Source organism: Protopterus annectens, chromosome 5.part0 (genome assembly GCF_019279795.1).
Source record: "Protopterus annectens isolate FY-2018-M chromosome 5.part0, PAN1.0, whole genome shotgun sequence".
In the NCBI taxonomy this organism is placed as follows: Eukaryota; Metazoa; Chordata; order Ceratodontiformes; family Protopteridae; genus Protopterus; species Protopterus annectens.
This window is the reverse complement of record NC_056735.1, coordinates 1,447,873,271-1,447,889,801: the sequence shown is the minus strand read 5'-3', so window position 1 is coordinate 1,447,889,801 and position 16,531 is coordinate 1,447,873,271. Positions and strand designations below refer to the sequence as shown.

Here is a 16,531-nt window from a genome sequence, read left to right as displayed (position 1 = left end):
GCATGATATGTCTGAGAACACATCACACATATCTGCAACTCAGATGGTTTACTGGTAAATTGATGTGGCTATGGTGTGCAGGGCCCTGAGTTACACACTTGCAGGGGCTGATAATGTATTTGCTGGCCAGAACAAGGGCTGTTGGATACAGAGTGATTAAGGCACCCATAAGCAGTTGTAAGTGGGTGCAAAATGGACAGTTATGTATGGTGTGACATTTGTGTTGATAACAGATTGCCATTTTTGTGTTAAGGTGAGAGTGGGATGTTAGGGAAGGATAGCAGGTATATATGAGGAGGTAGGTTGGTTTGGAAGACAGATATGACAGACAAGACAGCATACAGCATACAATTATCTGGACATTCTGAAAGGATGTGTACAGTTGAGAGGTATGATTATGCATACAGCTTACTATCACTCCCAGTATTCAAACCATGGCTGTGTCTGCTAAAAATACAACAATTTAAGTCACAGTAGAGTGTACTGTTTGGATATTGCTGTCTATCTCTTCAGTGTTTTCTGTGTAAGTCTCTCGTGGTTGTACAATCTGACCTTGTAATTACAACAGTCTTATGCAGACATTCCTAGACATTTTTATTACATAGCACAGTGTGGGTAACAGTGGTTAATACAACATTACTATTCAGAGAATGCAACACTAAAAATACCATTCAATACCCGAGTAAACACTACCAGTCCATGATTTTAATCTTTATTGGCAGGCAGATTTCTTATCTGACAGACCTGTGGAGGGAATGTTTGTTAACACTACCTGAATGTTTCCACACATATTACCAGATTCTGAGTTAATATTATGCACATACCTCTCGATCTGTTAATGCACACACTCTGATCATAGCTTAACACCATGGGGACATATTTTGAATATTGCTCTCATAAATTTTTGGTGAGTTACTAGAGTGACAGGTTTGTTTTCATATACATTTTCTGAAGGTTTTGAGGTCTGAAAATCAGATGTATGTCATTATTTGCTGCCTAAAATTCTGAGATCATCCCACTGATTTGCCAGGGGGACAGGGTGACAGGCAGAAAATATGAGCCAATTATGTGGACATTCTGAACAAATCTGTACAGATGAGAAGTATGATTATGCTTACTACCACTCCCAGGATTCGAACCATGGCTGTGTCTGCTAAAAATACAACCATTTAAGTCACAGTAGAGTGTGCTTTCTGGGTATTGCTGTCTATCTATTCATTGTTTTCTATCTAAGTCTCTCTCGGTTGTACAATCTGACCTTGTAATTACAACAGTCTTATACAGGCATTCCTAGACATTTTTATTATGTAGCACAGCGTGGGTAACAGTGATTAATACAACATTACTATTCAGAGAATGCAACACTACCATATGATACCAGAGTAAACACAACCAGATCAGGATTTAGAGCTTTATTACCAGGCAGTTACAGTTTTATTTAAATATGACCTATATGGGACTATTACTGTCATATTGTCTGGTTTATTCAGTACAACCCATACACAAAACAGTTTTTATACTGGCAGTTGACTTTCTACTACTTTTATATTTATTTGGTATGACTACTACTCACCAGCCTCGCAATGCAGCCTTTGCAGCCTACTCGTATGGGCTTCCTAATTCACAGCCGACTCAGCTGCAGCTGTAAGAGAAATAGAGACATATTTAGCCATACCTATCCATCATATACATAGGCTGGACATTATTAAACTGTTACTGGTATGAGTACTTACACACTGCTGGGACATCACCCCATCTGCCTTGATTCTTGGATCCATTGATCCAAGAGCTCCCTCTTCCTCCATTTCAAGTCAACATAGTGTTGCCTGACCCATTCACCAGTCCGAGGGATTCCAGTGGCACTGGTGAGGTCACGGACAAGACGGTCCCAGGCTTCCACTTTATATTGGGAGCCTTGGTACTGGCCCTGCCTCTTGTCATGTTTTTTTTACTAGGAATCCTACCATGACCTTGGACTCCTGGATGCCACAGCGCTGCACCTGGAAGCGCAATCCATCTCCAACTCCAGCCATGCTGCCTACAGTGGAAAGCTGCAACCAGTTATGAGCTGTATTCTTGCCTGCGGGGTTTAAATATGGCCAATTTCCCACCCTTTGCTGTGATTGGATGGTTTTGAATATGCTGAGCTAAGCTAAGCTACGGGCAAACCTGCTTAGCTAAGGTTGGCATTGCTTAAAGGTGCAGGTTTAGCAGTGCTTACCAATAGGCAAATCCATTTAGCTGGGCTACTCATTGCTTAGCAGTCATATTTACACAATGCTTACACCTGGTAAGCAGAGTTGTGCAATGCTTAGCATTGCTTATTTTTCATTTTATAGACTATCTGCTGTATGGCACTGATTCATCATTCACAATGTGCTTTCATTACATTTATTCATGTGTGATTATACTGTATGGGGCACTTGTGTTTATATGGAGATTTCACAACGTTATTACACTGACACCTCACATCTGGACCTAATGCAGTACTCCAGTTAACAAATATATGTTGTTTAGTAGGTAATACAAACAAAAATTGTTTATGCACTGCTGTCATATTTAAAATGTGAATTGCAATACTGCTTATGTTGGATGCCTCTTGTTATTTAACTTATTGTGCTGTTTAAGCTGGACTAAGCGTAGCTTAGCAACAAGCACACCTGTGCAGCTACACTTAAACTTTATTGCATTTATAAAAAAAAAAAAGTTTTGTTGTGTTATTTTATCTATACCCTTCAGAATATTCCTGCTAATGCTAAACCTGTTATTTTATCAGCTTTCTGCTTCATGATGGGCATACCTCTCAAACTCTTGGAGCAAAAACTCTGGACAAACCCCAAAATGATGGAGGGACAAATAGAGGGACAAACTTGGACAGGTGATGATAGGTCTTGCATTAGCATGGATTTTCTGAAGGATGTGGAGTCTTTTAAACTCAAATGTTTATCATTTTATTTAATGACTTCAGTCCTCAGCTATTTTCCAGAAAGGTACAGATTTTAGGAGGAACACACCAAAAATATGAGACAAAACTGTGGACATTCTACGAAAATCTATACAGTTGAGAGGTATGTTTAAATCCTGACGTTTTGGGGTTGTTATGAGCATTCCCACTCATTTTAATTGCTGAAAGGCAATTCTGGAGTGCAGGGGCATGTGTATTGCTCTCAGACACACCCCCTGCATTCGTACATGGCTCCGTGTTAGTTTAACACAGGCAGCGCGCCTTCATGAATATGCAAAGTGCACTGCCGTGCTGTACAGGAGCAGTCCCTGCTATGCAGGAATAACTTATTCCTGCACGGCTGCTTGCTGAATCCCAGGAATATATATATATATATATATATATATATATATATATATATATATATATATATATATATATATATATATATATATATATATATATATATATATATATATATTATAAACACACACACACACACACACACACACACACACACACACACACACACACACACACACACACACACACACACACATATATATATATATATATGCATAAAAGTTATAAATTTTATATATATATATGTAGATCTGCTTGAAATTATCTAAACTCATTAATATATAAACACTTAATGTTGACAAAAAAGAGCTAAACTCAAAAAATCAAAACTCACAAACTTCCAAACTCAAAAATATCAACAAAATTGAATTTATGTTAAGAAAAGATTTATACCCAATCCCCAATGTTGTGTGACAGTTAGTATATATAATTAGTGGGGGGACGGGTGTGTATGTGTGTGTGTGTGTGTGTGTGTGTGTGTGTGTGTGTGTGTGTGTGTGTGTTTGTGTGTATGTATGCATGGTTTCAAAAACAGCAGTGACTTTGCATGACAGTCATACCATTTTACCTTGAGTGGTTTGTGTAGGACAACAGACTGTGTTTCCATATCAGCATGGGAGACTTGTTTCCTCAGAAGAATATGTGCTAGTGCATCAGAACAAGGATTAGTTAACCGAAAGTCTCTGCTGGACACAGCCAAATACCATTTATGCTTCAAGTTTATATCAAAACTTATATAAGATTGCTGGACTATAATGTTAGAAGGCAATATGTCAGGAGTTGGTCACGTGACCTGAAAATACTTTTATTTTGAAGCAATATGTAAATTTGCAAATTAGTTTGCATATAGACTTTTTCAGCCGAATATTTTAGATTCTATTATAATATAGTTGTTTTGAGTAAATGCTTAATTTTTTTTCAGGAAAAGTAAAATGAATGATTTTTCATATTTTCCTCACAATTTGTATTTGTAATAGTATATCAGCCTAAATATTTCTTATATTGTTTTCACAGGCTTCAGTTTTGTGCTACTTTCTGGAAATGAACCAGGACAAATACAACTTGACTGATAAAAATGTGATAGAGCTTGGAGCAGGAACAGGGCTTGTGTCCATTGTGTCCAGTATTCTTGGTAAGTGCTGTGACTGTAAGGGAGGCAAGAGTTATGAAAGTAATAAAATAATGTCTCTCTTTTCCAACTAGAATTTTTCTTTGTTAATATTTTTGATTAACCATCTACTTTGGTATTACCCTTTATGGACAGCAGCAATGTACTATTGCCATTTAGCATTGTTTTTTCTTGTGCTGAACTCTGAGTATATACTTTAAAGAGATTCTAGAATTAACTCGTCTGCCCATTTCAGTTTTTTTTATATATACAATAAAAGAGTTTAGTCTCATCCAAATAATACAGCACTTTACCTGTGTGCTGGACAAGTGCAATGAAAGTATGCTTATAGATCCTGGACAGAAACACTGAAAGCATCCTTGATTATCACCTCAGATATTCCTGCATATCACTCACAATGCTACTGCAGCTAAAATATAAGTTAAGTCACATATCACCCAAAGTTATTAACTGATGTTCAAAAGACAAGTGCTGCGCATGTGCAATGCTAGTGTCAGAGGAGGTCACTTCTTTATCTGTTGTCAAGATAATTAGACAAGAAGCAGGCAGAGCATGGCATTTGCATGCTGAGCAAAGGACCACATAAGAAAACAGAACCAAAGCAGCGACAGGAAGGCCAAGCTTATGCAACCATATAGCAAAAGCCATGTTTGAAGAGTACTCATGGGCGACAATAAGCATTTCAGTTCAAAAGCGTGTTAATGCACCCTTGTTGGTTCATACCCCAACTGCAATGCAGCAGGCCACTACAAGAATAGCAGCATAGCTTAGCACAGTGAAAAATGAAAAATCAATGTGGGTGTACACAGAAATGATGCAACCTTGTTCACCAGGTAAAGAAGGAGGAAACTGCATAGATAAGAATGTTTGTAAATGGGAGAATAACTAGGAGATGTGCAAACATCAGGGTAACTATAAGTATCACCACTGCACAAATGTTAACTAGGAGATGTGTAAACATCAGGGTAACTATAAGGAACACTGATGCACAAATGTTAACTAGGAGATGTGTAAACATCATGGTAACTGTAAGGAACACTGATGCACAAATGTTGTATTTGACAGATGCAGGGTCATTTTACTTCAGATTTTCTTTCTGGAACCTTAAATAAGTGAAGTTCTTGACCTCTTAGCACAAAAAATCTGTAAAAGGCCAAAAAGAATGGGGGGGGCAAAGCCCCAAAAATAGGGACAAATTTTAAATATTGCTCTTATAAACATACAACATTGCTAGAATAAAAGGTATTGTGTTAGCATGCATTTTCTGAAGGATATGAAGTCAGCAACTCAAATGCCTGTCATTATTTAGTGAATTCAGTCCTCACTGATTCACCACAAAAATCCAAAAAAAGCATACATTTTATGAGGAACAGACCAAAAATATGAGGCATAAATCTGGAAATTCTGCAAAAATCTGGACAGCTGAGAGGTATAAGTCCCACAGTTAAAAAGGAGCCATACAAATCATAGATTTGAACATCCGTACTACATCAGACTTGTAAACTGTCTTCATAGCATTTAGACCAGACGATTTTAGTGCATAGTGTTATTTTAGTGTGACAACCTAATTTAGTTTAAATGTGATTTAGTACCTTAAACCAGGAGCCAAAATGATAATCTTCACTTAGCCTTCCTTCTTATGCTACTTGTTCAGTCATCTTTCTACCAAATCCAAACCAACAACTAACTGATTCAAGGTTACTAAACTAGATCCATGACCCCAACATCCCTCTGTTGCCAACCTCATAGTACTTAGTATACTAATACATTGCAACAATTCCATGATGCACACAGATAGTAATCTATTACTTATCTAGATGCAGCCTATTTGTGAGAGATGCAGGTACTTAACTAGTTTGGATGCCTCACTCACTCAGCCAAGCACATCCTGTGAGCATCATTCTCCATCACGATACCACATGGATCCCCTTTAGATTGTCAAATTACCATAACATCGACTTGCATAACAGCGAGATGATATCAGCGAAAGTTTAAAAGAATGAACTCCCAGAAAGGTGAATTTTGCCTCTGGGAAACTAATCACTTAGCTAACATGGTGAATTTTGCCCTTTTCTCCACTATAGTGCAATCTCAGAGAATATTGAAAAGAGTTGGTATATTTAGTTGTGGGGGGTGTGGGGGGGCACAGTGGGTTTTATGTGCTTTGGATTTTGTTTTCATCAGTGGTGGCTGTGATGCTCACCACTGTTACTAATATGTGATGGGCACCAATATTTGTCATCCCCATGCTGGGCCAGTAATCAAGGAGCCCGAATCCTCACCAATGACACTGGAGAGGGACGTGCACTTGGAGTACAAATGCATACACTCAGTATTTCCAGATGCAGACCTCTCTGCATCAAGTACAACTTCCCTTAAGATCACATAGGGAACACACTCAGCCCAAGATCTGGATGTCACTATGTATGTCTCCCTCCAGATCCCCAATGGTACAGCTTTAGGATTAGGTCCTCAGCCGAATGTCCAAGCCAAGTCCTCCAGCACCCTCTCTGTAAACTCAGTGCTTCGTGCCCCTGCCCCAAGTAGCTGACACACACACACACACCTGGAAAAGGCTGGCACAGGTTTACCTGCTGTGCCCCCTTCTGCCCAGAGCATAAGGTAGTTATCACTGCCACCGGACACTTCACAATCAGCTGCTCTAAGGCCCTTAACAAATAGTGTCCAATTAAACTGTGCAATATTAATACTAATACAAATGATAGTAGTCCACCAAGATGGCTAGGTCTTCTGGAGTGGCTCACACAGTGTCACCAAATAAATATAAGTACTCTCAAAAGTTAGATACTAAGGACCAGCCACAATTGAAGTTTTAAATATATTTTATAATAAATAATAAAAGAATATGAAAATATTGAATATATATTTACAGTAAACCACAGAGTTCAAATCACAGAGAATATTGAAAACAACACTGATGGACAGACTCATACAAATGTAGAAAAACAATCTCTAAACTCAGCTTCACTATATTCCTGACTAAATCTAGAAGAACTGACTAAATCTAGGAGAATTTACTGTTCGCTAATAACTTACTTGGGCAAGGCAAGATGAAATACATGAGCAGTCTTTCTAGTCAGGCTCCCAAACAGAATACTCTATATTCTGAGATTACAGGCAGGCCCCAGGTTACAGACATCTGACATGCGGACAACCCATAGATAAGAATGGGATGCTGCAATGTCAGAAATAATGTGAAAAAAAAATAAAATCCTTAAAGTTGCCCAAATTTGTATGTGTGGGAGACCAAGAGAGAGTGAGGGTAATGTGTGAGTAAATTTTTGTATGAAAGAGGAAGTGACTATGTGTGTGAGAGATCGGGAGAGAGAGTGAGAGCAATGTGTGAGTGAATGCATGTATGAATAGAAAGTGACGGTGAGTGTGAGAGATTGGGAGACAGTGAGAGCAATGTGTGAGTGAATATATGTATGAGTGAGGAAGTGACTGTGTGCCAGAGATCGGAAGAGTGAGAGCGATGTGTGAGTGAATGCATGTATGAATGAAGAAGAGACTGTGTGAGAGGCAGAGAGTGAAGAGTGAGAGCAAGCAAGCGATCCTCTGGCAGCAGTTAAGAGGTGGGTGGTTGCATAAGGGGAGGGAGTTATGGAATAGGTAAAATAGGGTTAAGTGTGTGTGTGTGTGTGTGTGTGTGTGTGTGTGTGTGTGTGTGTGTGTGTGTGTGTGTGTGTGTGTGTGCTATACCTCTATACCTCTTAGAGCAGGAAATCTGGGCAAAGCCATGAATAAAAGTGGGACAAATGCCCAAAAATATGGACAATTTTAACAAATATTGCTCTTACAAACTTAGAAAGTTGATAGAATAACAGGTTTTGCAGTAGAATGAATTTTCTGAAAGTATGAATTCTAAACTCAAATATCTGTCATTATTTTCTAACTTCAGTCTTTAATGATTTGCCACTACTTTTACTAGACAACCATAATTGTTTGAAAAATGGATCAAAAAATATGAGACAAAAATCTGGACATTCTGCGAAAATCTGTACAGTCAAGAAGTATTACTTGTGTGTGTGTGAAAAAGCACTCATAAACACTGCATTTGATAACAAGATGCCTTAAACCAGTTATGTTGATGGGAAGTAAGGACGCATAGATCATAGAAAGTAAGGAAGCATAGCTACAGTATACAGTATTTTGCTTAAGATTTTTTTTATTTTGAAGTGTTCCTAAAGTGTTTTATATACAAAAAAAGTAAAATAAATACTAGACTGAGGCAAACATTTGACTAAGTAACATTTGTAAAATAAATACAGGACTGAGGCAAACATTTGACTAAGTGACATTTAATAAGAACCATATATACATGTTTTGACTTACATACAAATTTGACTTAAGGACAGACTAAAAATATGGATCTTGTCCTTAACCCGGGGACTGCCTGTACTCCCTGTAAAATATAATATCCAAGATGACTTGCAGAAGGACCTCATCTAGTCATCTGACTCTAGGTTCCCACAATATCTCCTTTTGAAGTTTGAGACAGGACATTAGCAGACTGCTGCACTACACATTTAGAGCTTTTATGGCAATGCCTAGGAGCCAGAAGAAATGACAAAACTTCTACCCTTCTTTACAAAAGCTAATAGATAATGGCTGATCCCAGACCTACTGTCGCCAGGCCTACTTAGCACTGTGGGGTAATGTTCAAAGATTTAACAGCTCATTTACATTTCCCTTATTTTTCTTAAAATAAGCCAGCTGGTTAACTATTGCTGTTCCATTGTCCTCTATTACAACATATACATTTAATTCAGTTACCATAATACATGCACATTTCTCTTCATTTCAGCAGAGTGCACTGTTAATGCATTTTAACACAATTCACACAAGCAAAGCTCACAAATACATTTTCCGCACAAGCATCTGTACAGATCAGTTTGATATACAAATGACATATAATTATTTATAAAATTCCAGCTAGCTGTGCTGGCACAAGTCATACATCCACTGCCCTACTTCTCCCTGTCATGGCTGGCAGTACCTCCTACTGTCACATCTCTTTTCCTCTTTGAAGACTCAAGCTAGTTTTTCAAGTGACCCCTGAGAAACGTGGCTTGAGAGAAATAAGCCTATCTGGGAATATGTTACCCCACTCCCTGTCTCAAGATTCCATCTGCCTTTGCATTGCTGACCCCACTACAATGTTTCACCTGTCATATCATATGCCTGCAACCCTAGGTCTCACCATAGTAACTTGGGATTTTGCTGGCTGGCTCCCTGTAGGCATAGATACCCCTCAGACTCCTCTTGCCTCCTACTGAAAATACTCAGCACAACCACACCCCGTCATGGTGAGGCTTTATCATGTTAACATGGTACAATTTGTGCCCCTGCTGCCTGCCTAGCAGTTCTACCATGTAGTTAACATCACTGACATTCCTTATCACCTTGAAGGGTTCATCCAAAGCTGTCTGAGTTTATTGTGTTGGACAAGAATGAGAACCATCACCTGGTGCCTCACTGCATACTCTCTGGCTTGGGCATTCCTGTCATACCAGAGCTTGTTCTGCTGTTAGGCTCCTGCCAGGTTCTCCTAGACAAGCTCATGAGCTCCCTAAGCCTTGTCCTGTGGTTTAGGACATATGCCACAACAGACTCCTTGTGGGATTCACACTCACCCTCCTATTCATCACAAATCAAATCTAATGGTGCCCTCACCCTATGCCCATATAACAATTCAAAGGGAGAAAAACCTATGGATTCCTGGGGTACTTGTCTGTAAGCAAACAACAGATGGGGCAAAGATTTGTCCCACTCTCTCTTAAACTGGTCTCCAAATGCCCGTAGCATGGTCTTTAGTGTAGAGTTTAACCTCTCCACAAGACCATTAGTCTGGGGGTGGTAGGGGGTTGTCTTTTGATGTTTCACCTCACAGAGCTCTCACAGACAAGCCAACAGATCTGACATGAAATTGGCACATCTGTCAGTCAGTCAGTATTTCTCATGGGAAACCTACCCTACTGAAAATCTATAGCAAAGCATTTGTCACCTTCTCTGCCTTGATGAAGGACAGAACCACTCCCTCAGGGTATCTAGTAGCATAATTTACTACCACTAGAATATACTTCTTCCCTCTGGAACTTGGGGTACTCAGAGGCCCCACAATATCCATAGCTACCCTCTGAAAAAGCTCCTCTATCACAGGCAAAGGCATCAAAGGTGCTTTGACCTTGTCTCCTGTCTTGCCTACTTTTTGGCACTGCTCACAGGTCCTGCTGTACCCTGTTACATCCCTGGAAATCCCAGGCCAATAAAAGTTCTGCATTATATGTCTCTTGGTACGCTTTATGCCCATATAACCTGCAAAGGGAATGTCATGGGCTATGGCCAGAAGTGCCAGATGGTAGGGTCTGGGCACTACCAACTGCTGTACTACTTCACCTTCTAGCCCTCCCTCCCTCAGAGGTCCACTCTCTGTACAGTAACCCTTTATTCTAGTATATTGAATCCCCTTTTCCTTGAGAATCAGGTGCCTCCCTAGCTACATTCCTCAAGCCTTTTAGTGTAGGGTCTGAGAGCTGAGCCTGTCTCAACCCTCTCTTTTGTAACCCTTCCCAGCTCCCCTTCCACTGGAAGTCTGGTCTCTTCTGACAGTAGTGCCTCACTGTCAGCCTGGGTACTACTACTCACCTCTGCCCTTGCAGTCACTCTGTCAAAGGGAGCATCAGTACCCACCAGCAGCTGTGGCTCACCTTCAGTCTCACTGCTACAGGGTAGTTCCCTCGCTGAAGTAGCCAAATCAACAGTTCTGGCTTTAGGTGTGCAGTCTGTCTGGGTCCCCTCCAGACCACCAGACCCACATGCCTGTCTCCAAGCCAGACTGCATGTCACTGGATGCACACAAGGTACTGCATTATCAAAATCATTCCCTATCAGGACATCTACTGGGATATCCTGAAACACACCTACTTGCTTGCTTCCTTTTCCACCCTCCCAATCAAGGTGAACCCTGGTCAAAGCCATTTGGAATGGGATCCTTCCTAAATCTTTGACTGGAGTGGACTGCCCAAGCAAATACTGCTCCTCTTTAAACACTGCTGGCTTCACAATGGTTATACCAGAGGCTATGTCTCTCTTGGCAGTGGCCTGTTTTTCATCAACCAAGATCAGATATAAATTCTGCTGGTAGTTTGGTACGCCTGTTGTCTCCAGACAGCTTGCCACTGGCATTCTGTTATTCCCACTTGCTGACTCCCCCGCCTTTTGTTCCCCACCTTGCCTCCATGAACATCTATATGCTACATAGCCGTATTGGTTACATTTAAAACATTTAATCCTTGTTCCTGGCCAAGTACCTGGACTAGTGGCTTCCTCTGATACTGGCAGACTCTGTTAGGGCAGTTTAGGCTGCCTACTATGGGTTCCCTTATATCCATGTGCAGCAGTGGGCATCCCTTTCCTGTGCAGTGATGCCCTGCTTGCTAGGTATAGGTCTCCTTTTCCCCCAACTCATCTGCAGAGTTGCATTCCCTGTCTGCCAACCAGATTCTCATGTTCTCAGGCAAAGTGCTAAGGGCTTGTTCCATCACCAAAAGGTCTGCCAGCTTTTCAAAAGTGGTGGCCCAAAACCCACTCACCCACCTATGAAAATAAGTGCTTAGTTCAGCAATATAATCACATACACTTTCATCTGCCTTACGTCTATGCTCACAAAACTTTTTTCTGTAAGCTTCAGATGTTAACTTAAAACATTGTAGTAAACACTGCTTAACTTGATCATAATCTAAACAATTACTATCAGACAATTTAGAAACAACAGTTACAGGTTTACCATGGAGTAAGGGGGTTCAGAACTGTATCCAGAGCCCTCAGTCAACATTATACTGTTTGCATACTCTTTCAAATAGATGAATGAAACTATTAAAATTATCACCTTCTTGGTACTGAGGGAGAAGTTTACTGACCTTTATGGCTTATGTGTATGGCTACTCCCTTCCTCATTAACTCCATGACCTTGACAAAGAGTCAGCATTTCTTTTTCATGTTGCCTCTGCCTCTGGATCCTTGTCAGTTTGCCATAATACTCTGCTGACATCTTTGCCTCTTCTCCCTAACTAACTAAGCTAACAAAAAGTAAATAAATAAAACTAGTGTGATAGGAAACTCTGAAAGTCTACTTTGTGGCTGCTTGAGAGTACAAACACCTTCTATAGTGACACTGCTTAAAGACCATGGGAATTCAATATCCACACCACTACTCAACAATGTGTGAGCATGTGATGATTCTGCCACTGACAACCAATAAAAATATGACACCTACCACTGATACAGGCAGCAATATGTCACCCCCATACTGGGTCAGTAATCAAGGAGCCTGAATTCTCACCACTGACACTGGAGAGGGACATGCACTTGGAATACAAATAGATACACTCAGTATTTCCAGATGCAGACCTCTCTGCATCAAGTACAATTTCCCGTAAGAGCATACAGGGAACACACTCAGACTGGGGTCTGGATGTCTCTATGTCTGTCTCCTTCCAGATCCACAATAAGACTCCCCACTGTACAGCTGCAGGGTTAGGTCCTCAGTTAGTGTCCAAGCCAAGTCCACCAGCACCCTCTCTGTAAACCCAGGGCTTTGTGCCCCTGCCCCAAGTAGCTGACACACACACTGAGAGATTTAGTTTTCAGACATGCGCACGCACACACACACACACACACACACACACACACACACACACACACACACACACACACACCTGGGAAAGGCAGGCACATGTTTACCTGCTGTGCCCCATTCTGCCCAGAGTATAAGGTAGTTATCACTGGCACCAGACACTTCACAATCAGCTACTCTAAGGCCCTTAACAAAGGGTGTCCAATTATACTATGCAATATTAATACTAATACAAATTGTAGTAGTTCATCAATATGTCTAGGCCTTCTGGAGTGGCCCACACAGTGTCAACAAATAGATATAAATACTGTTAAAGGTTAGATACTAAGGACCAGCCACAAGAAAAGTTTTAAATATATTTAATAATAAATAATAAAATAACATGAAAATATTGAATGTATATTTACAGTACACCTCAGAGTTCAAATCACATAGAATATTGAAAACAACATTGATGTACAGACTCATACAAATAAAGAAAAACGATCTCTAAACTAAGCCTCACTATATTCCTGACTGAATCTAGGATAATTTACTGTTCCCTAATAACTTACTTGGACAAGGCAAGATGAAATATGTGAGCAGTCTTTCTAGTCAGGCTCCCAAACACTATACTCTATATTCTGAGATTACTCCCTGTAAAATATAATATCCAAGATGACTTGCAGAATGACCTCATCTGGTCTTCTGACTCTAGGTTCCCACAATACCTCCTTTTGAAATTTGAGACAGGACTTTAGCAGGCTGTTACAATACACATTTAGAGCTTTTATGGCAATGCCTAGAAAGCCAGAAACATTTACAAAACTTCTCCCTTTCTTTACAAAAGCTAATAGATAATGGCTGATCCCACACCTACCACCTCCGGGCCTACTCAGCACTGTGGGGTGACATTCAAAGATTTAACAGTTCATTTACATTTCCCTTATTTTACTTAAAATAAGCCAGCTGGTTAACCATTGCACTGTTGATGCATTTTAACACAATTAACACAAGCAAAGCTCACAAAGACATTTTCAGCACAGACATCTGTACAGATCAGCTTAATATGCAAATGACATATAAGTATTTACAAAATTCCAGCTAGCTGTGCTGGCACAAGTCTTACATCCACTGCCCTACTTCTCCCCTGGCATGACTGGCAGTACCTCCTATTGTCACAGTGGCCAAATAGTTAGTTTCCTGGAGGCAAAATTCACTGTTCTGCTGCTATGCTAGTTGATGTTATAGTAATTTGAGTATTTAAAGTAGATCCCACCCCACACATGCCAACATTAAATTATCATACAATCGTACACTGAGGCAGTTAAAAATACTTGCCTTAGCCTCAATGGCCCATTAAAAACAAAGACAAGTGTACACTAAACACTGCACCACAAACTGGCATAAACATTGCTGACAGTCACTATAAAACAGATTATCCTAAATCCAGTACACCTAAACAACATACAGACACAACCAGAAATGAGCTGGGGATTGGTGACTCCATATTTAGCACACTGATTCTATACTCATGAGACTAGACAGAAGCAGCGTGACAGTGAGATCTTTCAGGAGCCAAGATAAATGACATTTCAAGGGCCTTGACGACTCTTAAACCAGACAAATATGATTACAACATGTTGGTGTCCCATGTTTGGGTAAAGGACCAGAACCCAGAGGGATATGCAGAGAGACATGACAGAACTGTCAATGCATGTATCAAATGCTGAAAAAAAATGATATTGAGTGGAATCATTTGGTCGCCTAGAAGGATGACAAGTATAAAGAAAATATGGCTGGCTTTAAGAATTGGCTATATAGCTTGTGTCATTCTAAGGGAATCCAGTATGCATTAGCATGGGGTGAGATGTTTGACTACCTTGCTAGCTTTGCCAATGAAGGATTACACCTCTCATTCCAAGGTTTCTCCATATTGGCACAAACCTTTACTGTCTTTATTATGCCTTTTTAGACAGTCTCCAGCTAATGGACCTTCCAACCTAACCACCAAAAGAAACCAAGTACTGGAGCGCATTAAGGTGGGTCTACTCAATGCTAAAAGTCTAAACAACAAATTGCCATACCTGGAAGCCCTCCTGCCTTTGGAGTAAATCCATGAATGTGTTGTTTAAGAAACCTGGTTTAAGACTCAGAGAGCACTCTCTCATTACCTGGAGTTTGTGCTTACCACTTGTTTAAACCCAATGGAAACTGTAATAGTGTATCAATATCTGTTACAAACCACATTACTTTCAGACAGATACCTAGAGACCACAAGGGAACTTACAGATATATAAATTACACTAAATATGATCAACTATCAGATTATAGCATGCTACAAGACCCCTCTGTGTCCCTCAAAAGCTAAATAATTCCTTAGTATTCTTGATTAACTCCTTTAAGCAGACACTATATTATCCTGGGAGACTTTAACTACCCAATGACAAAATGGGATACCTACACCACCAATGTAGAAGATGCGCAAAACATCTTAAGATTACATAAACAAGACCCCCGTGATCAAATTATTAAGGAATATTCTAGAGGATAGAATATAATTGACCCCATACTCACAAACCTAATGTCTGTATGGTCTATCCCCATGGTATCCCCATCGCTGGTTAAGTTGATCTTAAGCAATTTACTTTCTCCATCAAAATCCCAAAACCTACAGACGCACCTCAGCACCTGAAATGATCACAAATTCAAGCTGCTTCTGAAAGAACACCTTGCCAGTCACTGGCTCTGCTCCTGCTCATCACCTGGCTAATTATATCACCTAAATAAACCCCTCCCCCCTTTTTCTTCCAGCTGTAGCTTCCATCACAGGACGTTCTTACAAGATTTATTGAAAACATTCTACATTTTTACAAATAAAGATAGTAAATGGATCTTGTCTCTTTCTCCCAACACTTCATCAGCTTCTCTCTCCCACTTCTTTAGTTATACTTCTCACTCTTCAACCTATCCGGCATCTCCTACACCCATGCTCCCACCACATAATGTGTCATGATACTACAACCTATCCAGAATCTCCTACACCCATGCTCCCACACCATAATACACCATGACACATCAACCTATCCATCATCTCCTACACCCATGCTCCCACCACATAACGTGTCATGATACTACAACCTATCCAGCATCTCCTACACCCATGCTCCCACCACATAATACACCATGACACATCAACCTATCCATCATTTCTTACACCGATGCTCCCACCACATAATACACCATGACACACCAACCTATCCATCATCTCCTACACCCATGCTCCCACCACATAACACATCATTATACTACAATCTAAATTCATTGAATATAAATCTATAATGTTTTAGCTTCCCTGCTACTTCATCTAACTCTGCTATTTGTCAATTCTTAGATGGTAATTATGTTTACAAACTTATCATTTATGTTAACTGGAAATACTTAAAATTTGTAATTT

General features: G+C 40.0%; 1 protein-coding gene across 3 annotated transcripts in view; it reads left to right on the top strand.

Moving 5' to 3' along the window:
- The window catches only part of LOC122801729 (protein-lysine methyltransferase METTL21E-like), a 463,867-nt gene that overhangs the window by 423,949 nt on the left and 23,387 nt on the right, over window positions 1-16,531 (top strand). For all 3 annotated transcript variants that reach the window (XM_044071249.1, XM_044071251.1, XM_044071250.1), the window contains exon 4: window positions 4,322-4,439. In XM_044071249.1, coding sequence (XP_043927184.1) covers window positions 4,322-4,439 — 118 coding nt within the window. The remainder of the gene's footprint in view (window positions 1-4,321; window positions 4,440-16,531) is intronic.